General features: G+C 38.7%; 1 protein-coding gene across 4 annotated transcripts in view; it reads right to left on the minus strand.

The window, feature by feature from the left end:
• The window catches only part of LOC105256683 (polypyrimidine tract-binding protein 1), a 360,732-nt gene that overhangs the window by 212,586 nt on the left and 120,959 nt on the right, over positions 1–27,187 (minus strand). For 3 of the 4 annotated variants that reach the window (XM_025413633.1, XM_025413634.1, XM_025413635.1), the window contains one exon: positions 7,076–7,222. The exons of the other annotated variant lie outside the window; for it this stretch is intronic. In XM_025413633.1, the coding sequence (XP_025269418.1) occupies positions 7,076–7,156 (81 nt within the window). In that variant the 5' untranslated portion in view covers positions 7,157–7,222. The remainder of the gene's footprint in view (positions 1–7,075; positions 7,223–27,187) is intronic. 4 annotated transcript variants of the gene reach the window in all.

A 27,187-nucleotide genomic window follows, 5' to 3' on the forward strand; every position in this document is an offset into this window, starting at 1 on the left:
CAAACCAAATTCACCGCAACGTGCATTAGGTAGAGTCAATTTAATCTAAAAATATTTTTTCCCCAATTTTGATTTCTCGCAACACGTGAAGAAACGTTGGATATTAACAATTTTTGCAGATTCGAAAGAGATTTATGACGGGAAAAAATATCTCTTTAAAATAATCTCAAATATGCATACAGCTTTTTGCGATTAATTATATTTAATCTATTGTCTTTTATGTTTTTCCCGAGATAAATATCAAATGCGTCAACTGAATGTAATTGTTATATAATCGCTCCATACGAATTCGAAGTCGTAGAGTTTTGTGGTTTTCGCTTGTCGTCTCCGAATCTTGAATGGATTGCGTTTCGGTGTTTGAGGCTCGCTCTGGTACACATATAGGGTGGAATCGCATAAAAGCATCGAGTCTCTCGGATTTCCATTAGTTTAATTACGAGAGGATGGGGTAGAAGGGGATAGTCGATGCCGATAGGGAGCCGTGTTTTCGGAAACTGCAGCTACTACGAGGCAATTCCATGCGGATGGGAACTCGCGTCATCATTATCGAAGGACGAGATACGTACTCGAGTATAATCTCGTGTGTGTGCCTGTGTGCGGAATATGCGTAATATGAGTGCATCGTCGTATGTGACAATACAAGAAATTGCCATCGCATTAAAGGATGCCTGATCTTGAACCCTTTTCCAAACTTTTCGCGATCGATTTTTCTTCGATTCCAATCTGCTTCAACAATATCAGCTTTAAATATCAGCTCTAATAACGACAAATTCTTTTTAATGTAAAAAGAAGTCGAAGATGTATTAATAAAATTACATATTTATAATCTATCAATTTTGGCAAGAAAAAACTTTGCGGCTTGATATTGTAAGCGGAAAAATTCGCGAAACAGATAACGTATCGGAAAAGTTGTCCAAGAAAAATTCTCGTCAACAAGTTTTTCGTTCATGGAATTATCACTAAATAAACTGATACGTCTCAAGTAATATTAATATCTTCCTAAAAAACATTTCAGCAATTTATCCATTTTACTATTATGAAAGATTAACTTGATTAACTTGACATAACTTCAATTGTACACATTTTTATCGAAATTTAAATGATTAATTTAGTGAAAAATTCAAATAGCATCAAACTTTGGCGCATATGTCCCCCGAAAATGTCCTTATTAAATCGTCATCTCCGAAACACGTCGAAATACATGCGAAAAAATATCGAAAGAATACGCGATATCGCAGAAATGCTGGGCGGGAGATCCCTTCCCTCAGGTTAGAAGGGAATTCCATTTCCATGGAAATCGTAAATCGGCCTTCCGGGCAGATATGTAATTAAAAAGCTGCATGCATCCGAAATGACTCCTAGTATTGTAAACTCCAGCGCGGCAAGAAAGAGAGCGGCATCGAGAGACGGCCAAGGGAGGAAGGTATGACGAACATTAACGACGATGGTTACGACCGCTGGAAATAGGCGGCGAAGGCGGGAGGGAGAGGGGGGGGGGAAACGCAAAAACCATCCGAAAGTTACTCTCCTTCATCGCGATCACCGACGCTCGTCGTTCGAGCGAACAAAGCGCGAAGCTGCGGAACGCGCGGTCTATAAACGCGCTGAAAGTGCCGCAAAAAAGACAGAGAGAGAGAGAGAGAGAGAGAGAAAGAGAGCGAGTGAATAAGAGAAAAAGAGAGTGAGTTTAACAATGGTTATTGTTTCAGGAACCACACTGTGTGTAACCGGGCTAATAAAATAGGAAAGAGGAGAGCTCGCGAACGGAAACGCGCGGAGCGAGTCGGGGGAAAAAAATCGGCAGACGATGGAAAACAATCCCAACGATGCGGCCAACTTTGAATTGGGAATATTCGACTCCACCCCCTCGTTGTCGTTTCGATACGGCAAATGGTCGCGCCGTGCCTACCGTATCGCGTAAGCCTTTTTTATCGTTCACGATTGTACACGATGTTTATCGAGGAGCTTACATACGGCGATTGGTTAAGCGTTTTTAAACCTATGGCTCGGCAAAAATGCTTTTATGCTTTTACGCGACAACGAATTCTAATATAATATTATTTCAATGTCGCGTGGGAAATATAAGTAATATTATTATCTAAGACAATGTGGAAATTACTTGGAAATTTCTTACTAAAATTATATTAAATATTTCTATTATATGAGCATATATATTTTGTTACAAGAATATATTAGATTATTATATATTAATGTTAGAGATTACATTGATGAAATCCGTTCGCGCGTCTCTATCTAGGAAACTCGTCTGTTTAGGAGAAGATAGGCGGTTCTCTCCGAAATAAGAAAGTTGTATCTTCACGCGCGGAATTCGCGGGAGGAAAAGGAAAAAGATGGATAGGGGCCGAGATACGTCGTTAGTCGCTTGAGCATTAAATTATAGAGACGCGAACAATGCTTGATCGATTGTGATGGATCCATCGTTTTACTGATGCTCGGCGCAAGCATATCATTATGTGTACTTGGTTCAACTCATATTAACACGCAATTAAGAAGCTTGATCGATTTTCAATAATTTATCGTATTATATAAAGATTCGATAATAGAGATAGACTCACAAGCGAACAAAAGAGAAAAATAAAAAGTGCCGGCGTCAAATATTCAGTTGATATTTATAAGTCGCGAGATAAATCAGGGATAAATCCCTCGTCTAAGAATGCTAATGAGAAAGAAAGAGGTGGATGAATCAGCCACGTCGGGAACGTAATAAGGGATCCATTCGAGATTTATAAACTGAATATTATTGAGATACTAGATGCCGGTAGAGCGCGAAACGCCGTGACAGTGAGCGATGAGGTGCCTTGCAGTTCTCCGATTTTCTATTAAACGTCGATTTATTTATGGAATATTGGATGCAACGATGGCGGAGGTGCCGCGATGCTAAACCGACGTGGAAAATTCAAATCAACTCCCCTCGCAACTCTGAGGAATTTTTCGCGAGCAACCCCTAATTCGTGAATCATTCGCGGGTTCCTCCCGAATCACGAGAAAAATATCTCTTCTCGCTACTCGAATAATATACAACAGGACAAAATAAAGAACGCGGTTTTTCAATTATACTTTCATCGCGAATCATCATGAATTCACTTTTTAAGATATTAATCGATCTTTGCAAAGCTAAACTGAAACGAGCACAGGTAAAAAAAAAACATGTATTCGTTTTAAAAAACTGAGGAATAATTGATTATATATAAGTCGAAAACTTTATCGGAGTAACCGGGAGAAATCGACACGAGAAAGCTGGCAAACTTTGGCATTTATTCATTCTTGTCGACACAAAGACCCGTCGAATTTCGAGCAATATTGTCGATTGTTCCGATGTGTTTCGACGACAATAACCTACTCGAGACGACAATAACGCGCTCCCATGGGGCAAAGAACCCTCCCCCTCCCTCCCTCTCCCCCCGATCGAATATGCAGCGCAACGTGTCCGGTCCTAATTCCTCTGTTTGCGTATGCAAACGAAGAGACGAGGTCACCGACGGGACATTCACGGGCCATTCCCATCCTCTTGGTTTTGTCACACGTACAATAAGCGCGTGTACGTACGTGCGAACGATCAAGCGAGCAATCGCGAGTCGATAAGGTCATCTCTTGGCCATAAAAAGAATGTCACGATATAATTTCGAATTGAATCAACGTACACGTGAAATACATCAGAAATATTGCCGGGAGGGAAAATTCATTCGGTTCGTTTGCACGCGACATTTGAATTTTTATATACCGAAGCGAGTAACCGATAAATTATATTTGGAGACTGGAGGAGGGGAAGAGGAGAGAGTAAAAATACAGTAGTAAATAAATAAAATTAAAGAGAACGTTGAAAATTTATTATGACGTCCCGTCGTATACGCTTGTTAATCAGTTGATCGATATTCCCTCTCGGCGAGAAATAAATATCAAGAGCCCGTAACACATTTATTTAACGAACACAGCGAATGCTTCGGTAGACGTGGACAGAACAAAACTCGACCGAGAGTCGCGAGAAATGGAAATTAATTTGTCGCTCTCTCCGCAACAATCAAAATCGTTTCGAATTTGATACACGCACGCTAGCTGGTATTACACCAGCGAGTAAATGCGTGCGCCTGACAGGTGGCCGATGCGGTGCGCGGATGAAAATAATACGAATGACGTCACGACGCCTCGGGAGTTGGAATACGGGAATTTTCTGGAAGCGACCCGGACACGGATTAATCAAAGAAAATATACAAGAGAACGCGCATCGCCATCGTGGCACGGGTTCAGTTCAGCTCTGCTCGATACGACTTGGCAGTTTCGCTGAAAGAGCGCTTTGTAATGCGCCCGAAGGGCGCGAGCGCGCCCCGCTGGTCTATGGAAAGTCCTCCCGGTCGAACAGCCGCGGAATTGATCAAAGTGACGCGCGGTAAAACCGATCCGTAATGTAATCTTCGCTGCGCGAAACATCAAGGGGGGACCCCGCGGGCATTCGTCCGCGAGTGCAATTTCAAACGGTGAAAACAATAGCGGTAGAATCGTGTAGCTACTAAACTCGAGAGGGTACATATTGTACATAAGTCTAAACTATACTTGTAACAAGAAGCTGAGTAACCCCGATATCAGTTAACGCTCTTACGAGAACAATCACAGAACACGAATTTTTATTATAATTTTCTAACAGATATATCTATTGAAATGCATATTCCAAAATTTCAGGCAAATATATTTATATATGTGTATATTAATAATTATATATATTTTTTATTTATTGTTGTCTTTCCAATTTGTCCTTACTGCATGCCAGTAACATATCCTACGATAAATATTGTTACATTATTCTCTATTAGCGAGAAATGGGAAGAGTAAAGTTAATATAATATAAATATTAATCAGACGAAAAAAGATTAGAACATGGAGGGTTAAAGGAAGTAAGAGAATATTCGTCGAAGGTTGAACAATCTGGGAGAGCGCGTCAGCTCGAGGGCATTGTGTATTAAAATTAAGAGAATACATTAAGCGAGTTAATGTTATTCAGCTTTTTGTTCGCGGCGCGCGCATTTCTATAGAAACAGCTTCAACGCCCTTTCGCCGGCGGCCCGAAAACACCCTTTTCTTCTCCCCTATTCTTGACAAGAATCCGCGTTACGTACTTTTCGCGATCAAACTTGCATCGAACATTTTGAATATCTTGTACAACGAGTCGCAAAACTATCTCTACAACTATTAAAAGAGTGGCAATTATTTTGATATTAAAATTTAGGATATCTCGCGATCGAATTTCGAAGATTGACTTTTTTTTTAAAAAGAGACGATCGAAACGACGCGAGATAAAATATAAAAAAGTGCGATGAACAAAATGTTAACTTTTTCAAGCGCACTTGTTTTTTGCAATAATGGAAATTAATATTTCCGGACTTATGAGCGAAGTAACTTCGCAGTCTACCGGCGCGGTTATCCTCCATCTAGAAATAGTTTAATTAAAGTGAGAATAGTTACGGAAATTCGATATCGCGGAAAACACAATGGCTCGGCCGACGAAAGAAAGAACCGAAGAATAACGCGAAGAGTGTATCCCGGATTCTCTCAATCGTTAACTACCAGTCGTTGAAAGCACGCCTCGTCTACCCGCTTGAAAAGTACCTTCTTACTTACTTGTAAGGGAAACACACAGAATATACCCTTTTACAATGACAAAGATAAGTTACGTAAGAGTAACTCGACGTAACGAGATCTCACCTTTCGCGATTCTATCCGTGACGACTGCATTCGAGAGACAAACTCTTATTTCATCTTATTTTATACGAGGATTCGCCGCGATCTTACCTTTCGGATTCCTCTACTTGTCTTTTTTAATTGGACGGATTCCAAAAAAAATAAACGAGACAATATTGAAAAATACGGAATAATTGCAAAATAATGAGTAATGTTTACGAATCAGAGAGTTGACATGTAGCAACGCAAATTAGTTAAACAATGCAACAAAGCAACACACAAAAGTGAATAGAGATTCTTGAAAATTTTCAGTCGCACGCGCTAACGGTAGAATTCACCGGCAGTTCATTATCTTTTTTATCGTTTCTCGTAAATCAAAAAGATCAAAGGGAATAGGTTAATTCTTTCCTATATCTCAAAATTCATAAAGAACTGTCTTTAAGATTGATGCAGTCTGATTTTTATAATTTTATATTTTAAAAAACATAACAATGGAGCTATTTCACGTTTAAAGAAAAAATAAAAACTCCCATTTCGTTCTTTAAAATAACATAAATATTAATATTGTTATTTGTATGCGATATTATACGAATTGATTTTATATACTTCTTTTTTCCTCGCGAAAAGAATAATTATGGAAATCTTATAACATTTTTATAATCATATTCTTCGCTCGTACGATTATAGATACGCGATTAACAGATTTCACGCGAAACCGGAAGTAACGTGACGGAATGTTGATGGTCGCTGCAGGTTTGTGTATTTCAGAACGTGGAAAATCGCCGAGTAAATTAGACGCGCCGGGGCACAAACTCGCCGGTTAGCCAATACACCGCGCCCACCCCTCGTCCTTCGCTGGAAGTATTTCGGGCGGAATTTTAATTAATATCTCGCGGCTTTTAGGGCGATCTCTCGCGCACGAGCGTAGCGTGAGGCTTGCAAAAGCCCAGAGAGATGAAAGGCGATACCCCAAGGACCTGCTTGCGAGAGGGGATTTTATATCGGCTAAAACATCCCGAATTGCTTCGAGGGGGGAAAAACCGAAGGGAAGCGCCGAGGCGAGAGCACGCGATAGTCTCTTTCCATCGAAATGTTTGCAATCATCGTTGAAATCGCCAGCGGCGATTTCGTGGTCGGCTTGTCAAAAAACTATTTGTCAAAAATATCGATTCGAAACAGATCGACGCTTTTATATGACTAAAATTGAGACTGTTTTATATATTTAAGATTTGTACATATTAATTTTTATACGCGTTAAAATGCGCTCTCGTTTACTTAAATTAGCAATAATGAGAGCGAAATTGATTCCTAGATTCGATTGGATTATTTTTTTGTATCACGAGACTCGTTTCTTCGCGCTTACCGAAGGGATAAATCGACTCACCTTTATTCCGAGAGTAGGCGTCAGCATTCCGTAGTCCGTAATAGGTGGCAGCATAACAGGGGGTAGGTTTGTCATCATCATACTGTCTAAATTCTTCACACGTCGATGTATCGAACACAGATCAATTTTATTTCCTATTAGACCTACCTGAAACATAAAAAAAAGGCCAAATATTTAAAACAAATATTTCAAAATAATTCTCTTCATCCAATAATTAAAAAACTAGCTATTTAGAGAAAAAAGTCATCAGATTATAGAGATAAAAAATAGAAATAGATTGACTATTCCAACAAGTATTGATAATTTAAAATTTATGGAATTGGTAAAGAAAATTTAATATCCTCTAAATTTGATATTCCGATTGTTTAGCGATATCGTGGAATTCGTTGGAAACAATAGTTTCGCAAAAGTTTTACACGCAGACAATATTAGTTGCGACCGCCACTGACTGATAGATTGTCACTTTGTTGGTAAATCGCTGAAACGCCAATCGATTGTTCTACTACAAAGAGCCGACAAAGGATCGGAATAGTTTGCTATCCCAAACTTTTCCATAAACCAGTATAAACACGCTATTGACATTTCCGAACATGGTCCGAAATTCATTCGGCAGAGGCAGAATGAGAGAGGAGGAGAAAGGGAGAGGAAGAGAGAGAGCTCGCGGTTAAAATTTCATCCTAAGTCCTAACTGCATCTCGTCTCCGATCATAGCTGTGTATATAGTTACGCTTTAATTATACGAATCAACCAATCACAAAATTAATCCATTAAGCCCAGGGATCAGGATGTTAGGCTCGCATAGCACTTGACTAAGTTTCGACGTACAGATCGGATCGCACGAAAGTCAACGAGCCGCAAAGATCATGCGATTACGATTGCATTAGTTAATAAAGCCGCAACTGAACGTACAGAATCCGGGATACTTCGATGTCGAAGGACCGATCGATTGAATTGCTCGAAATAAATATAGAATAATAGTATAATACATGATAATATACGTTACAAACACAAGTGTGCGAAATTTATTTTTCAATTTTTTATTAGATAACATGGAAACAAAGAATATCAATGACTATGATTCTTAAACCAATATATCTGACGCTTAATAATCTTACACTTTTAATCTTTTATTTAAAAACCAACTAAAAAACCTAAAGCTTTTTAAAAATGAAATATTTCTGGATAAAATGATTCTTAAATATGGAAAAAATGAATTTTTTCAATAAATTTATTTTCGGAGAAGGGGAAGCGTACAATTTTCTTTTACTTTTGTCTTTCAAAATTTTGTCAAGATGCATTATAGCGTGATGAGAAAATATAAAAATACGTTCACAACATAAAAGTTGATGTCGTAAAAAATCATACATCCCTCTTGCATCTTGTTCGATGTGAGGTGGCTGTACCATTTTGTCACGTTCGCGCGTCGTACGACACGATAACCCTCGGTATTGAGGATTCGCGACGGAATCGTTTCGGCGGGATTTTCGATCCGGAGCAAGGCAGTCACGTATCGCGTCGCCGTGAGCCGGTCTAAGTGCTCTTCAATTACGCGGCAACGCAGGCAATTATGAGCGTAATCCTTTAAGATTTACATGGAAGACATGCAGGCAGACCCTGGTTTTAGAATCGACTGAGAAGATGGGCAGAGAGCGAGAGACGAGGAACGAAGAGTGGAAGCACTTCCGGCGGCTACGGGAAACGCCATGGAAACATGGCGTTCGCGGAAATAGAGATTTCGCGAGAGGTCTTACCTTGGATTTCCCGGTTAAGCCGCCTCGGATCGTGCTGTTATAGCGTTCCCATCTCTGTCTCTCTTTCTATCTCTCTTCGACATTCCATTCTCCGCCGACTTTGTCTCTTACTCTCAGATCGCCGAGAACCATGTGACACCAATCTAAGTTTCGAAGTGTCTCTCTCTTTCTCCTCCAACCCCTCTCCCTCCTTCCCTTCTCTACCTATCTCACTCTCTATTTCGTAATGCTCTACCTTTGCACTCCATGGCTTTTACATTGTCTCATTTCCTCGCTCTGCTACGTCACAAGTGACATTATTCATTTGCAAAAGTTCGCCGAGCTGCTAAATGCCGGTGCCGAGTGACCGTAAACAATAGAGACGTAACATTGTTGGCATAATCGTTGAAATGACCAATTGCCAGGTGTGTAAATTTCGTATTAATTACGAGGATAAAGCATACGGTACGTTATAATTAGATGACATTTCATTTATAGCGCGTATCTCGCGCATTTTAAACCCGCTTTGTTCCGCTAATTTGAAATAATTATGGCAAAATAATAATATAGATCGATAAAATAATCTCGTAAAATGAAAAGTACGAGAAACGATATGCATGCGTTTATTAGTATTATTGCTTTCCAATTTTGATTTATTCGAAAATTCTTTGAATGTTTGCGAATTATATTTCGCGAAGGATTCAGATTTTTCTCCCGGACGTAAATAAATAAAGACTCGATGTAAGACAATTTTAGAATATCTCGACATTGCGTTAGCATAAAAATAATTCCTACGGGGAAAATTGGGAAATTTTGAATAAAATGCTGAAATAATACGATTTTTTGAAAATTAATATTTTTAATAAAAATATTATCATAAGCAATGTTCACGAATAAAATTAATTTTCTTGCTCAAAAATGTTCTATCGTAAAATTACTCTTTTGTTCAATATTGCTCTGCAAACTCTATCCATTCGCATCATTATAATAAAAGCGTTACACAATAGAACGTTTTCGAGATTCCATCTTTTCGCTTTGTTGCTAAATTATTAAGATATCGAAATCTCCCACATTGAAATGTCTCTAAATTACCATGCTAGGTGACAGTAATGCCGAGGCCGCGTTCGAATGAACATTGGAAATAACGAAATGGCGATCGATCGACGTAATAAATTACCGGAGCGATCGGAGGGGAATATGAGGCGCGCTTTAATGCACCCGCGAGATCTCTCGTGTATATCTATTGTAGTGCAACAGCCGGTATAGGGAAATCGAAATGCGTCTGGCCGTTCGTCGCCCCATCCCGCGCCATCCCCGTTCCACTTTTTTTTTCTCAACGGCCTCGAGATATTTTATTCAGTGGCACTTCACGCGCGCGCTTCTCGCGCCGTTTGATATTGCAGTCTCATTGCATAAAATCCAAGGCCTGCATAAAACAACTCTTCGTGCGCCCTCCTCTCCCTCCCCAGCTCCTACACGACTGAGTCCCGGACATTCCTGAACACGGCCGAGAAACCTATGTTACGGCCGTAGAATGAGTTCCTCGAGGGTTCTTCGCCTCACGATCGAATCCTTGAAAGGAATTTCCAAATGCAATTTCCGACCAAAAGCGTTAGTTCATTAACGCCCCGAGTACATTATTCTTTAGAAGTGCTACTCTAAAAAGAATCTAACTCTCTCATTTTATTTGCAATCTCTTCTCCGATGCTATATATTGTTTATCAATCATTACAAATGCTTTAATTTCGTAAATTCTCCCTTTACGTATTGTTCCTCTATAATCGTTAAAATTCTCAACTTTTATAATTGATAAAGTACAATTTAATATCACTACTCCCTGTCATGTAATATGAAAGCAACGCAGCAGATCGTTGAGCTCAGTTAAGAGTTAACGCGTATCGCTGCTGTATCGGAGTACCTCTCATTGAATTTTTTCCCGGCATGAATACCGATGGAAATATGTGAAGTATGCGTGCCGCATCCCACCGGAGATAAAGCGAATTTTGAAAAATAGTTCACGCGCACACACACATACACACACACACATTTGCGCCGTATATATACAATCGTACAAACGCGAAATACGGGGCACATTGCATATCTGAACGCTTGCAACAAATGTGTATCTCGTTTTACAATATTAGATCTCAAACATTTTTCTAAATAAACACGAGGAAGGTATTCACGCAGATTTGTCGATACTACAATAACAAAAAACTAAACTTTGTAGATCGAGATTAATTAAAAGATTACGTTCGATTTTACATGCTTCATGAATCAAAGAGCGGTATGCTTCGTGAATAAAAAAATAAACGAGAATGTATACGAATATCAATTCGTAATAATATTGCTAAATTATAATAACGAAAAGCATAATAATTAATAATAATACATTTTGACATCAGATCCAATTAGATATCCCTTTATCTAACTAATTAATTATACACGATTACGCGGGGATATATAATTTTCTATTTGTTACATGTAATTAAAAATCGTTTGTATAACGGTGGAACAAAAATAGCGATCTATCCTTCAGCGAAATCTTCCAATATTTCTTCTTCTCAAGCGGCTCATCGCGTGAGAGTGCAGTGATGAAACAACGTTATCGTTTATAATAGCAAGATGTACGATGTACTCCCCATAGGAAAGTACGGCGTATGAATTTTATGTTTTACGCGTTTGTTTTAACACGCGAAAGATTGATAAGAAGCAATCGCCAGCAGCGGTTTCAACACCTGATACTTAGCAACGATATTGTAATTTCGATATTGCAAGCGTCCAGGTATATGTTCCCGGCAATATGTTTTTTTTTTGTTTCATTTCGTTGCAGTGAAAAAAGACGTGCGATTTAAACAAAGCGGAATAACGCGACATTTTCAAAAGCCAGTCAGGTGAAAAAATATCACACAGAATCGCCGTCAATACAAATCGAGATCGCCAATTAAGCGAATGATCATTTGGTCTTGACGCCGACCATAATCGCAACACTCATCATCCGGGATCACGGCCTTTAATCCGAATCATTCCTACATCAATAGTTCGATATACGCGGCTATTCTCACGTATTTGATCCGTGGATTAAATCATCTCCGGATTCGATCTCTTTCATTGAATCCGCAACGCGACTTTAATAAATAAAATCCGACAATTAGTAATCTAAAAACCAATCAAAATAAAGTGCTTTATTTTTTATAAATCTCGGTCAACTCTTTTAACATTTTTTGAAAAAAATTTATTCTACTTTTTAATTCGCTATCATTGAAACCGCCATTCGGTGAATATCAAAGAGATCCAGGATTATTTTTAACGAGAAACCGCGGATTTGAATCTATAACGACGTCAAGAAATTTGTCAAAAAAATCTAGGTGTTCGAAATCGACTTTTCAATCGTGAAAAAACAATGGCAGCGCTTTCCCGAGTGTATATAATATTCTTGCACGCGAGCAGAGAGATTCAAAGCGACAATTGTGCATGTTATTCCAGCATTAAATACGGATAAAGCGGCTACGAGACATGTCCATCGGGTTTTCCTGGCGATTCCTACCCTTATCCTTTTCTCTATTTTCCATCTCCTCCTCGTATTCTCTGTATTTTTCTCCTGCTTCCATCCTTTATGGAGTACGTTTGTCGCTGGCCACGCTCAATCTCCTTTCTCTTTATCCATTTTTCTCTCTCTTCTCATTCAATTTGGTTTCCGTCGTGTGATCCAACACTTTTCCTGTCGCTACGATTTTACGTTTGATTAATTCTGCATTCACCTGCAGCCAATTCGGCGCAGATTAACTTCACTCTTGTCAAGAAACACGCGTTCGTGGGAAAAAGAGCAAAAAAGACAATGTCACAAGGACAAGCAATATAGATCTGTTTTTTTTATTTTGCGCTCTGCTAGTAATCTGGATCTTTATAAAAATCTTGCACGGTTGTCATATCCAATTATTACATTCTTCAAAAGTAGAATGAGAGGAAAAAAACTGAAAAAAAATCTCTCGATAGTTTCATAAGCGAAGAGAAAAGTGTGTTTAATAGTAGCGCATGTCTGGAAATAAATGTGTCAGATTCGCGTTAAATCGACGGTTCACAACAACCGGTGTTAACGAGCAAGCGTTATTTCACGAGATACGAATCGCGTAAATAACAACTTGTACGTGTGGCAGCTTTTAGAGAAAATTTTGGAAAAATTGTTTTTTTTTTTTTTCAGCTGTTACGCGACACGGCGATGCATTATCGGCACGAGCCGCGATGCAAAAATAAATTCCCTTCTTTTAAAACGCGAACGATTTTCGAGTGCACGCTGGCCCGTTTATCATTTCCGCCATAATATTTGCCATAATATCCGAAAATATAAAAATCTTAGATAAAAATAAGTAATAAGAAATACGCTTTTTTAATCGATGTACATAAACATAGAAAGATTGAACTTCGCAAAAAATTTTGCTTATTAATTGATATAGGCATAATTAAAATGTTAGGTTTAATTAATATTAAATATCAAATTAAATTTCTCATATAAAAGAATATTCTGTGCGAAAGGCCTAACGAGATACACAAATATATATTATTGAATTCAGTGACTTGATCCGAAATATAATTAAATATCGCTTTTAAAGAGGACTGATTATATAACTTAATAATTTCTCGAAAATAGAATATTTATAAATCATATATATATATATATATATATATATAAGAACAGAAAATACAATTCATTAAACATTTTATATCCTAAATATTCTAATTCATATCTATATGGCAGAGTATAATGCTTACAATACATTCTCTCATCTTTTCAAAAGCCTTTTTATTGTAAGATGCAATATTTATTAAAATCACGTGAAAAGGAAGCAACGCCGATATAATAGAGGACTTTCGATCAGCTTAGCCGGAAATGACACGTGTTTTTAATTATTTTGCAACGCGACGTGATCGGGAAGGATGTGACTGAGAGAACAGTCAGACTGTCGAGACAATTACATTTTTAGTCATTGTTCTTGTGTCGTTGGCTTAGTAACGCATCCTCATTCATTCCTCATTTCCCTTCTGTCTCCATAAATAGCAATTTCACCAAGTTTCGTTAAAATTAACACATCTGTTGTGAATTCAACAATAGATATAGTATTGATTAAACAAGAATCAACGTTAAATTTCGAGCGTATTGTTCAATTTATTATAATTCTGTTCTTTACGTAGGTCAACTCGACACAAACATGAATTAACTACGTACAAAATATCGAGCTTCTCCTTCGTCTTGTGAACAAGCAAGCGAGGAAGCCATATATTCTACGGGAGAATCTTGGGGAAACCTCTTGCTTCCTTCCAGTTATTCCCGAAGGAGAACGCGGTACCTAAGTTAGTCACGGATCATTAATGCCGCTATGAATATGCCGGGTTACGGTACAGTTGCAATCTTACTTTGCCTAATATTCTCCAGCTATCTTCGAGCTATGTTTCGACTATGAATTTATCGTAATTACCTAAGAACATTATGGTCCCTTCCTCGTGTGTATAAAACCGTGCGAATAAATTTATTTTTGCCACGTTTTCTTGCAAGCTCATCGAAATTTCTATGCACAAGTGTCATTAAAGATGCATTCTTTCGTTGCACAACGATATTGGAAGATCATAGTAATCTCATCGTTCGGAAGATCATAGTAATCTCATCGCACAGACTGACGGAGGATTTACGCTATTAACATTCATCGGGGTATCTTAATACTAGGAAATTCTCGATTGCTCGTGTCAGGTAATCGCCTCGTAGCATTCCATTATCGCTGAGCGGCATTATAACGATTGTTGCTCAACGATAACGTCGACAAAGCAGCGACGGCGCGTCAGTTGGATCTCTCTGCGAGCGACGCAACACGAAGGGCGCGCACAAATGGAGAAATATATCCCAACATTAACGGATGTTAATGCACTTACGATCGACGTAATCGAGGTCGATGGACAGCCGCCGGTGTGTTTCGCGATTAGACGAAATCATGACGAACCAAAACGAAGGCGCGGCCGGATCCCGGGCAACAGGTCCCGCGCGCGCTTCTCGACATCAGCGGTGGCCGAGAACGACCGCGGCACCGGAATTCAATTTCAACCGGATTGTAAATGCGATTGCAGCGGCGGCACGCGCCGCGTTACGACATTAAAGCGAGCACGCCGCCGCGGCATCATCGCGGATAATCGATCGCCATTGTTTCGCGCGCGGAGCCGGAGAATCGTAGAATCCGGCCGCGCGATTACGTCACGGCGCTTTTCACGCTGGTTTTCACTTGGTGCCTGCAATTTCTACGACATGTAAAAGCCAGCGCAGATAATAATCCAAGTCAGTAATAGAGATTTCGCACATGTAAGAGAGATATAACGTTTGAATATTTTTCCACGAAAATATTAAGATTTTATATATCTTATAAAAGTACAAAAAGGATTTTTTTTAGAATCTCTTTTACATTTTTCATCCTTATAACCGTGGAAAGATTAAAGTACCTCGAGTTCATAGATTCGAAGCAAAATGGTTAAGTCGTAAAGAAACATATACTTTTTACACCATTTTTTTTACAAACTTCATGCGTAATTATTTAGACTTAGATTATTTTGCTTTCTTTATAGGGAATCATAAAAAATATTAGGAAGAAAAAAGTTGAATTTAACACACCCCGAGGTACTTTAAATATAATTCTTCAACATCAGCGTTTTTTAAATAAAAATAAGTTGAATGAAAAACTAACAAAGATAAATCTATGAAGAAGGAAAATAATTAATGAATCTTCTCATGACTATCGAGAATCAGAAACAAGAGTCGTGAAATTAGACGAAATATCCGAGGAGTCGTTTTTTTAAACACCAAGTTCTTCGAGTACCTCGTGCGAAGCGGCGCCGAAGAAAACGTGTCTCGAGCAGAGAAGGCGTCATTCTGCGAAAGCGTGCTCAGGTTTATAACGTAATAAATTGCGGTTCGTTAAACAGTTAATGGAGTTCGTCTAGCGGCACCCCCGTCGATGGAATTACGAGGAGGCCAACGACGGTAGCGGCTTTCTCTTACGGCATGCTTTGCGAATTATTATCGACAGGTTAATCCTTTGGTTACAAACAGCTGCGAAGAATGCTGCTCTACGACTATTGAACTAGGAACACACGGGAGTGAAAAAACTGACGCTTATACTTGAACGGTAAAAACGAACAAGCATTGCAATTAATAACAGTATTAAGAACTTTAATGTAACATTCGAATATTTTGGCATAAAAATGAGAGAGAGAGAGAGAGAGAGAGAAATATAAAAATTTTAAAAAATTAAAATTAAAAAAGAAAAAATATTTTTCTCACATTTTTCATCATTATATCATGTACATGACTCTAAAAAGAAGTATTATAATAATGTAGCTTGATCCTTCATATCTGAAACAAACAACCCGGCTTTTAGTAATAAACTGTAAAAAGTCGTGTTCGTATCTCGCGGAAAGAAGGAGCAAGGACGCGAGATATTTTTCCATTGTGCATTTTTTCAACAGGGTGCGAGAACAGGATTTTTTTAATAATTCGCCGCGTGGAAACGCGTGGCAGCGCAGCGATTTAATATCGGCTCGCAAAGACAACGTCGTCGGAACATCTTTATGAGGCGCAAGCTTAATTACCTTCGGCATCTCGCGCACATCTTTGCTCGCCTCCTCCCCTCCCGTCACCGAGCACAACAACCCTCCCCTCCTGCCTGCTTCAGAAATTCACTATCTTTTGGGTGCACAGAGCTCCTCTCGGCTCCTTTCTGCCCTTCGTCTTTACGTATACACGTACATCCTCCTCTATATGTCTTAGTTTTGCCATCACCCTTTCCCCCACCCTCTGCCACAGCCTCAAAACATAATTAAAATTTTCTAATTAAGAATTTCGATAAGGAAGCAAGCGCTCGCTTCTATATTCCGCAAAAGCGAAGGCTTTGCCTTGTCAGGACTTCGTCCCTCCATCGTGCCCTCTCACCGGCAAGAATCCTTCGCGACCCTCGTTTGCCTTTGCCTTTGGCTCGTTTAATATCGAGGCCGCCCTGATGCACTTTCTGCGCTTACCGAATTAACGGATTCAGAACCGTCGCCGAAAAGTGCTCTTGCATCTACTTTCATTCTTCTCGAGCCTATCCTGGATGCTAACCGGGAATCGATATTTTAATTAATTAATTAATTTTTGTTATTTAATCTCGCAGCGTTATATCGTCATATTATTCATTGTTATCTTGTTACTTCTTTCGTAAGACACAATTTACCTCGTTTACGAAATTAATTTTGTTTTTTTGCACGCTGCTTTCATTTACAGATTATCAAAGACGCTTTTCTAATTTAGATTAATAAGCTATTTCTATGCTCGATAAAGAGCATCGAGACAGCATCGAGAAATTACAGAGCCTAACGATCAACGTTTCGTATGCGTAGCAACGTATACGAGGAGAACATGCCGAAATCATGCACCACCGAACGTCGATAGAGGAAGGGGAAGGAAGAGAGGAGGATAATCGAAGACCGGGTACTCTGATCGCGAGAGATCAATCGTGCGAATTACGAAGAGACGCGAAATACCGGGCGGCGTTACGTTTCCAACTGTATCCTAGCCGCCGCAACTCCTGGGACGAAGACTTAATCAGAATAACCGAGATTCCAGACTCTCCGTGACTCTCCGGGCCTGCAAAGCACCCAATTCCGGGTTAACCTCGTTCGTCCTTGTAACTAAGTGCCGCGATCCCGTCGTGGATTCTCGTTTCGGTGCTTAATCGACTCGACGGCTGCTCGTCGTATACGTCGCTGATCGAAAACTAGAATTCTCAATCGATCGATCAGCACGGATCAGTCGATAGATTGAGGCTTGAATTTGAGGCTAATTCGATAATTAGATTCTCGATGAGAGAACAAAATGTCCTAAATTTGCGAATCTGCGGATCTGTGAATGCAGAAAATAAAAAAAAAGTCAAAGGGAAAGTATCCTCTCGAAATTTGTCGAATTACAATAATATCATCTTTTCGCGATATGAATAAAATATATTTCATTTAATACGTTAATATCATATTCCCTCGACACATCAGTCGATAATTAGTCGTGATTAAACTCTGACGATTAATTATCCGACAATTATGCGAAAGCGTCATAAGTTTAAAATAGAAACTGTGCCGAGCAACGAAATAAAATTGCAATTGATGAATTTTACCGAGAAATGTGTTCACCAATACTGTATGAACATTTGGAAAGATCCAATTAATGTGTATTGGCGACTCGCGCAAATTAGCGCATCTATCGATAAAAAAATCAAATCGTATCGTTACTTCTTGATAATTACGTTACCTATTGGTAGTGATTTTGAATTTGTATAAAGTCAATCCAATTATTCAAACTTAAACTTTAAATAATTAATTCGTTTCATAATTTAATCGTAAAAATTTAAAAAAAGACTACAGAATCTTATTACAAAAATCTAAGAAAGCGAAAGATCGCACTGCAAAATAATCTAAATCGATGAAAAAATCCGTAATGGAGAGAAAATACGCGTCGCCACATTCCGCATATTTGTAATATAATATCCTTAATAGATACTTCGTGAAAAATGTCTTTTCAAAATTCCCCTAACACGTGGGAATTTCGCCAACACACTTACAGGTTAAGAATGTCAAGCACCACGCGGAAGGATTTTATCTTTATGACGACGTAACGAATCTAGAGCAGCTCGCTCAAATAATCACATCACATATTCATTTTTCCACAAATTGCATATACAGTATACATAAGAGTTCTTTTTTATCTTCCTGCATATCTGAGAGTTTCACTTTGCGAGAATAAGTATCGAATGTAGCAAGACGCGGAAGAAATGTTAATTTTCAATATACACAACAAAATGAAATAACGTTAGCAACATTCCGGGCAAACAAGCACAATTTACCGCGCAAATGATTAGTACCGGTGTAAATGCCTGTTTTTTACCCTCTCCTCCTCCTACCCGCAACCCTGACGGAAAATTGGAGCTCGACTAATTGAAAGTCGATTGAATGCGATGAATGCACGGGTCGATTTGGTCGAGTCCCCTTCGTCCGGAAATCGTGGCATTCTCATTTCTTCCTCCATTTCTCTCTTTCTCTCTCTCTCTCTCTCATTTTCTATCTTTTTCTCTCTATCTAGCAGTCTTTGTCTTTGTTGTTGCGAGAAAATACACGGAAAAGCTTTTGATTCATCCGGAGATCTCTTTGTACTGAGCGCGATGCGGCGTGGATATTTAACCCTTAACCGCGGGGCGGTTGCACTTTGGTTGGAATGCAATCCGCGAATTACAGATGCCAGACGAGTTTATTTTACATGGTGCGTTTAAAGCGAATTAATTTGCGAGGCGGTGTTTTTTATTTAGTCTTTATCCTAGGGGCTTAGACTACAAAAAATACTCCATTCAATAAAATAATTTAAAAATATAAGCAATAAATAGATAAAATCTTTGATATTTATAATTTAACAACATTGTAAAATCTGAAATGTTAAAAATGTGGCAAATTTCTTTCTATTATGATAATTTGAACAAACAAAATATCATGAAGAATTTCAAGTAATTTTAAGTATAAATTATACAAAAAAAATTCATTTTTTTATATAAAAAGTATGATTGGATAATTTTATTAATTCATATAAAATATTTCTCCCTCCCTCTCTATTTCATTTCAAGATTATATGTTCAAAGAATATCAAATTATTTCAATATTATACAAAATTTAAATTTTTTAATATTCAAATTTTTCTTAATGAAAAATACATTACAAAGAGAGGGAATTTAATGTCACGAGTATCGAAAATTTATTTTTGAGAGTTGATATTTTGTTGATTTCTATTATAATAAATGTGAAACTTAAAGTAATGATCTCTCAGTAAATGAAAACATGAAAATACTTTTTATGTCATCATATGTCAAATATCCTTCAATATTTTCTTATACATATATGTATACATATCCTTGAAGAAAAAGTTTTACAGATTTATTTTTAAAATATAAATTTTTTACTATAAAATTTATTTGCATTGTCAATATTCTCACATCAACTTGTGCAATATATCACAAGATCCGCGAGATGTTTCTCGCGAGAAGCTTATTAAAAATAATCGTGTCGCAATATTGACGTGCTTCATTACGTATTTTGACAGGCGATTTCTGCCAACGGCGCTGATATAGTCCCGAGCAAGTTCCCGGAGCCCTCCCACGTCCGCATGCCCTCGGATGTCTAATTAGTTATTACTAATCGCCGTGAGTAGTTCGGTAGTAGTTCGATTTGCGGGCGCGTCGCGTCGATGCATTGGCGAGGAAAAGGAGAGGGGGAGAGGGTGGATTTCAGAAACTCGCGTCGGAAGGGTGAAGGTTGCTCTCCCACTCGAGTAGACTTATATAAGCTCGTATCTCCCGTTTAGCGATGACGTGCGACCATCTTGCATCTTGAGCGACGTAAGGAGATTCGAAGCACAAATCCAATTTATGTATCGATACTCGATTAATCTTTCATTTAATAGCTTAAACGCGTTATATCTTTATTGTTTACAAAACAAATCGCCATTTTGATGTGACGAAAAAATCGCAGGGTTTGAATGACAAAAGCAGAAGCCACATCGAGAAAAACGGGATCGTCTTCGCTGCTTCATTTGACGTAAAACAAACTTTTATCGAGACAAGTTGCTTTCAACACGCGAGAACAAAGAGTAATGGCGGTTTTACTCTGGGAAATACGCTAATGATTCGATACGTCTTCGCGATAATAACAAATCTTGTCATTATATAGAACAGACTGTTATTTATTACTGTCAGCTGCATTTGCATATTTCGGATAAAATCTTGTTTGTTTATATAATGTGACATTTCACAAATTTTGTACGTCTAAAATATTTCAAAAAAATAAATATGCATATCCCGCGCGTATAAACAGTTAAAACAACATTTCTAAATTAATTAGTTACAGCGAAGATGTACAACATATACGTATAAACGATGTAATCATAGATATTGTATCATGTGTCGTTACATAGACATTTAATTTCAGCAATTTATTCTTCGCGAGATGCGCCAGTAAATTTGAAAAAGTGATGCGCGCGACTCTAATTTGATAAAATCCACTTCCGTGTTATTTCGAAAGCAGATGGAAATCAAATACGAGCCTTAATTTAATTTAAAAAAGTACACGCAAATAGATCGCGCGGGTAAATATTGAGGCGCGTTTTTCGAACAACACGCGCATTTACCGCGATAACGGCCGTCTGATTTTCACTGTCGATCACGGAAGCGTATTCAAATCCGCATTCAAATTATACAATAAACGCATCGACGCTGTTATCGTTACCGCCGATCTTTGCCGATTGCGCGACAAATCAAATATTCTCTCTGGTCGACGTACCGATAAACTCGACACATGTTTGTGATCGAATTCATTTCAGAGATTAATTTCGGTGCGGACAAAAACGAGGCGCGCGAATCATATCACGCGCGATGACATCCCAATTAAGACTTGCGCGGTCAATAAAAGGTTAATCAAAACCGGATACGTGTATTAACAGCATTCGACAAAACAGCCATTCGGAGTGCTACGCGAAATTTATCATCGATACATGAGAAGAATCTTTTATTTTTGTCAGTTTACCGTATATGTTTTAAATGTCAAGGAAAAATCCTGTTGCTTAACAAACAAAGCATAACGTCATGTCAAATTTTATCCAATGGCTAATACACGGCAAATTGACGTAATTGTGAGACGCAGCAGTAAGATCTGTACAACAAGTACAATAAAGAGCGCGAACCGATCTGATGTAAGTCAAATCATGTGACTATCGAGGACTCTCGCTTGACAACCACTCGACTGTCCGTTGAACTCGTGTCTCCGCGACTCGCTCGCCTCGCTACATCATTTATCGCGACTGAATGACGAACGAGCATCTTGCCCGTCCAAGATCAAGGGACATCGAAGATTGAACGACGAGGAGAATCGCGGGAAGGGAGAAGAGAAGGAGGGATACGCGAGAGAATCGGTGGAGATTGAGCCAAGCGCGCGAAAGGAGGAACGACGACGTTGTCGGGACTTAGGATTGTCCTCAATATTTAATTAATTCCGTCGCTGTGCTAAGGGATTTATTCCGGAGGAAATTGAGTCGGGTTAGGCTGGGCCGAGTTTCGCATTCCTAACGAGACTTGCGACTCCCGCACGCGCGACGGAAAGGCCGGAGGGGCCTGTCGAACCGACTTCTGACGGGTGTTTGATCGCGTGTAATTAGTGGGCTACGTGACGACGAACTGTTACGTTAATATGATCGAATTCTGAACGAATACAAATATAATTATCATGAAAGCATGTTAGACCATAAAGTGCAAATTAATTAAAAAATATATAACTAATTATATACAATTAAGTCTGCTTTAGACGTCTTATTAATTCGGTGAAATTCGTATCGTATGTGACACGGGAAATATTTGAAGAAAAAAAAAATGTATAAAATATATATGTGCAGAATGCACATATATTTTAAAATATGCAACATCTAAAGAACTGACATATGCAAATCATCTAAATAACTGATATAACGATGATGAAACTCTCTTTTTTTGTAAAAATCTTTTTTTTTTTTTGTAAACAATGCACAAGAGATCTCTTCTCTGATAACATGTTAGAATTAATATTGCACATGTTATAACCTTTAATTTAACATTAGGTGTCGGATTTTTTATGCAGCAACAAGCGTAATATTTGAAGCTAGATAATTTGCACGCGAATCGCACTAATCTTTTTTTATTCTACGAGTAAAAATTCACGAAAATTAGATGCCACGTCCCGGAGCGGAGATACATCGCGGCCATTCAGTTCTTTTTAATTTCGCCCTCGTCTATTATTCTATCACCGCTTGGGGATCGTGGCGAGAGCCAAATGGAGGCGCGCTACGCTACTCCGGATGGGAGTCCCGCGTGGATGTGCCGATAATTCCATGAATCCGGAAACAGCGAGAGCAGTTCTACCTGGAGCTTCTGGAGAGCCATTACCCGGATTACTTTCCCGGCGGTTTTCTATCGGCGGTACACTTTCGACTTTTACGCATTTCGCGCCGTTTGAATGCCGCCTGATTGATATAAAGTATCGATTGTTTATATCGATAACTAGTTTTCAACGCAATTTTCACGGTATACTTGATTTTTCCCTTAAAGAAATATGAACGTGACGCATTTATCGAAATAACGAACGCTCAGACAGATACATGCAACGGTCAATTTGAAAGATCTGCGTCCATTTATCTCTCGCACCGTAAATGCAATGCCGCGTAAAACAAGAGCGCATCTCCCAATTTAATTGCGAGTTATATAAAAATTTTTAAATTGCTAATAAGAGTTAGTCGAAAATATGTCAAGATAATTTTTGATATATCGAGTAAATTTGTATCTTTTGCATTATATTTATTTCCAAATCGCAAACCGAAATACTACGGTAATTAAATAATTAAGAGCAAAACATTAATTTTTTTAAAGAAGGTAAAATTCCAAGGAAAATGAAAAATATTAAATTTAGCGATTAAGATTGAGAAACAACGTGACAAAATCAATGGGGGGATCTTTGATGACAGAGAGGCACGAAGAGTCGAGGTCGAAACATCCACGGGGAATAAAATTTAGACATTGACATCTTCCTTTCGTCTCTATGCATGTAACATCCCGTGGGATCAAAAAAGAGACGGAAAGAAGGCGAACGAAACAGGCAGGCATAACGAAAAGCCAAGTTTGCGCAAAGACGTTTTGGTATCGATGTCTGAAACGAGAACGACCATCGCTATTAAAGTATCACCGTTTCTCAAAGTTGCGAAATACTTCGGGGGGGTCGCTGCGCCGTAATATAATTTATCAGGGAGTTAAACTGTTAAAACTTAGAAAAGTTATATCTGTCGGAGCAGACTTTAATGCCCCTTCGCGGGGAGAGAAATGAAGTAACACATAAACTTATAGATCTATGTACGCATATAATCGAGTTACAAGAGTATTCGCCGACAACAAAACTCTCATATTTCTTTGCATTTATTATCTCCAATATCATCAATATTGCAGGATATTACGAAAGAAGTTTGCAGTTCACTTCGGCATCGTAAATAAGATGCCGTTTCCGCCAACAAAAATTCCATTGTTCGCGATTTTCAAATTTTCAGAGTATATCTTCACGTATATTTTTAACAAGCTCGGCGTTATAAAATTGTTTCTCAATATTATATAAAATTGTTTAAAGATTATTGTTCCAAGGAATCCAAAATAATGCATCAAAATTATTAAGAGCGATCATAATAACGTGAAATTTTTAAAGACGACTTCGTGTCGCAGGTGCTAGGAAACACGATGAGACGCATTTTCCGACACAATTTCACAAGGAGGGTCGAACTGGTGAACCTAAGACTGGCTCTCGGGACGATCAATGCGCGGAGAAATATGTTTGGTACATTAGTCACGAAGATATTTCGGGAGGTCGTGAGCACGGCGGATATGTACCAGAGTCTTTTCATGCACGTGGCGCCCATCGGAAAAGCCATCAGTGCGCAATAAAGAGCGCCTGCGTCGTCTTTCGCATAGTTTTGACGTTACATCTCTTTTAGTTGTACTACGCTTCCACGAAAAGGCTGTCACAGGGCAGAGTACATCTTTATCCTGAGAGATCTCCTGTCCTCTTCATCTCTCCGGAGGTTTCTCCAATAGGCATACAAACTTATTTTCTACATATGTCATAATTATAGAACTGACGTTTTACTTAAAATCTCCGAACGAAATTGTTTAAGAAACAAAAATTTCTTATTTCGAAACATTTTTCGCGAGACGAATTTGTCTTGTCGCAAACTCCTTCTTGCGAGACCAGATTTTTCACAGATGCGCGACGTTTCACGCGACAGAAGATACTGGTCGATATACGAAACGACCTGTAACGGCTCCTGCGAGATCCGTCTGAGGATTAACGATGCGTGAAAAATCGTTAAAAATCTTCAGCAACGAGTGAACCCGAAACTTTGCCGAACTTTTCCAACACCTGCGACGTAGTAATTTCTATTGGGAGAGAGAAAGAGAATTAACCGGTTATTAGTTATAAAATTACATATGCATAGCTGCATAAATTGGCGCCCGACATTCATTTCAATCGACGTTTCAAAAAGTTGATCCAAATTGTCAGAGTTCGGGGCAAATAATTGCTTTTTATTAAAAAGATTTTTTTCTACGACACTTTTACGCGAAACACGAATTGATTCTCGCTGATTCTGACATTTCCGACTTTTTGATTCAGCTAAAAGAAAAATATTTCGTCTCGATCGCACACACGCGGCCAGTACTCTTTATTCATAACTGATAATCGACACGTCATAAGAATAATGCTTAAAGACAGAAATAATAGCTTTTTAGCGTAAAATACTATGGAGAGCAAATTAAATTATTATTTAGACATACGATTTTTTTCTCTCGATATTATATAAAAGTTTCAATCAATATGTAACTTTTCGTCGCACTAAATTTAATGTAAAGACGATAGGAATTTGAGAAACGCGATTAATATACTATTATAACAATAACATTGAACATTACATTAGACAATGTGACTGAATTAAGTTCAGTTAAAATAAAGAGACGCTTAAAAAGGAAGTTACATTACAAACAATGTACATGCGCGCCGATTCTCCCAGGATGAGTAACTCTCTTGCTGGTCCACGTGCGATCCCCGGGAAACTAACGACCCCACGTCTAAGTGCCACCAACGCTCGATCTGAAATTAGAACGACGCGATTCCCGACGCCTCCCGACGCTTTTCTTCGAGGGTCCTCGACGACCACTCGTCAATGCTCGATAAATTTTTCAAATCGACGTCCACACTCTAGAAACGTTGTTGCGAACTCGAGAGAAAATCTCGCGCTGTCGCAAGATCATTAGGAGACATCGAGTACTTTTCTTGCCTTGCGATGTTTTACGACAAACATATAAAACTAACAGACGTCCCCTACATTTTTATCATAAATGATACAAGCACGCGTGAAAAAGGACGAAGGGACTCTACAAGTTACATATTAAATTGTTTTAAAGGGGGAACAAAAGAAAAATACGCGACGTCGAATGATCAAAGATAATTTATGCGTTTGTGCCGCAGTAAAATATTGCACGTTAAATCCCATGAAATATGCAGGGTACATATTGTGCCCAGGTAAATATGCATTAAAAACACGGGACGACAATCACGCGGAAATTATGAAGCTAGATGCCCGACATAAAATAATGCGCGAATAAAGTCTAAAAAAAAGAAAGGAAACAAAATCTCAATCAACATAGACGTGACATTGTAATTGTAATTCAGGCTCGACAAACACCGATTAATAAAACCGGCGCTAGTGAAAATTATAATTGTCCCTTCACGGTAACTATTTTTCGCGTATATCGTCCCGCGGGAACGTGGCTTTTTCCACCCTCGTCGCTGCCCTCCTGCGAATTTCCGCATACATTTCCCGCTCGCTAATTGAACCGCAATTTCGGCGGCAGTTTAGCATTCGACTGAAACAAACCGATTCCCAATTCACGCGACTGTACCTCTCTCTTTCCGCGCGATGGTCTCTTTAATTTTGCACTTATTCACACATTTCATTTTGCCTCTAAAATAGAAAAGACAAATATTTGCCTTTCTCGTGTATTGAGAGGAAAAAAGAGAAGAGATAGTAACATTGATAAGCGTAAAGAACGACTAGATAGAACGGACCCAATAAGCTTTTCGTCATACCATTTTTCATATCACTTGTGCCGTTCTTTTTCGGTTATCGGCAGACACGAATGAGAACGGGGGAAAAAAAAGCTTGCTCGCGGCATGACGAATGTTCGTTCGAAACCGCGGTTGATTTACGAACGGTCATTCCACAGAGACGTTTTAACGATCGGCCAGAAGCCGCGAGGTGTCACATCGGCACGGATGGACTTTGTCTCGCGCGGCTCGATTTTAGTATCCGATTTTAATGTCTCATTTAATGCACGCGGCCTGCGGAAAATGATAGCTCGCATTATCGGTATCGCCGGTAATAAAAACGCGCCACGCGAGCCGAGTCGCGATTAATAATCATTACGCATCGACCGTTTCGCCGAATTTTTTAATGCGCGCCCACGATTAATGGCTAACTTTCGGATCCTCTTTCGTTTCTGTGTCTCGTATATAATTTATAAATGTTCGATAAGTAATTTCGCGTTAATAACGAAAATGAATAAAATGGCGATCAATCAAGCTGACTGACGTACTTGTCTTTCTGAATTAAAAGCATTGAGTAAAAAGGGATAGAATAAATTAAAACTTTACAAAAAGATATTGAAAATAATTTAAATATGAACAACGTATCGTTTCTATAAAAAAGACATAAAGATAAAAA

This window comes from Camponotus floridanus, unplaced genomic scaffold (assembly GCF_003227725.1).
Source record: "Camponotus floridanus strain SB8 unplaced genomic scaffold, Cflo_v7.5 scaffold7, whole genome shotgun sequence".
Classification (NCBI taxonomy): domain Eukaryota; kingdom Metazoa; phylum Arthropoda; class Insecta; order Hymenoptera; family Formicidae; genus Camponotus; species Camponotus floridanus.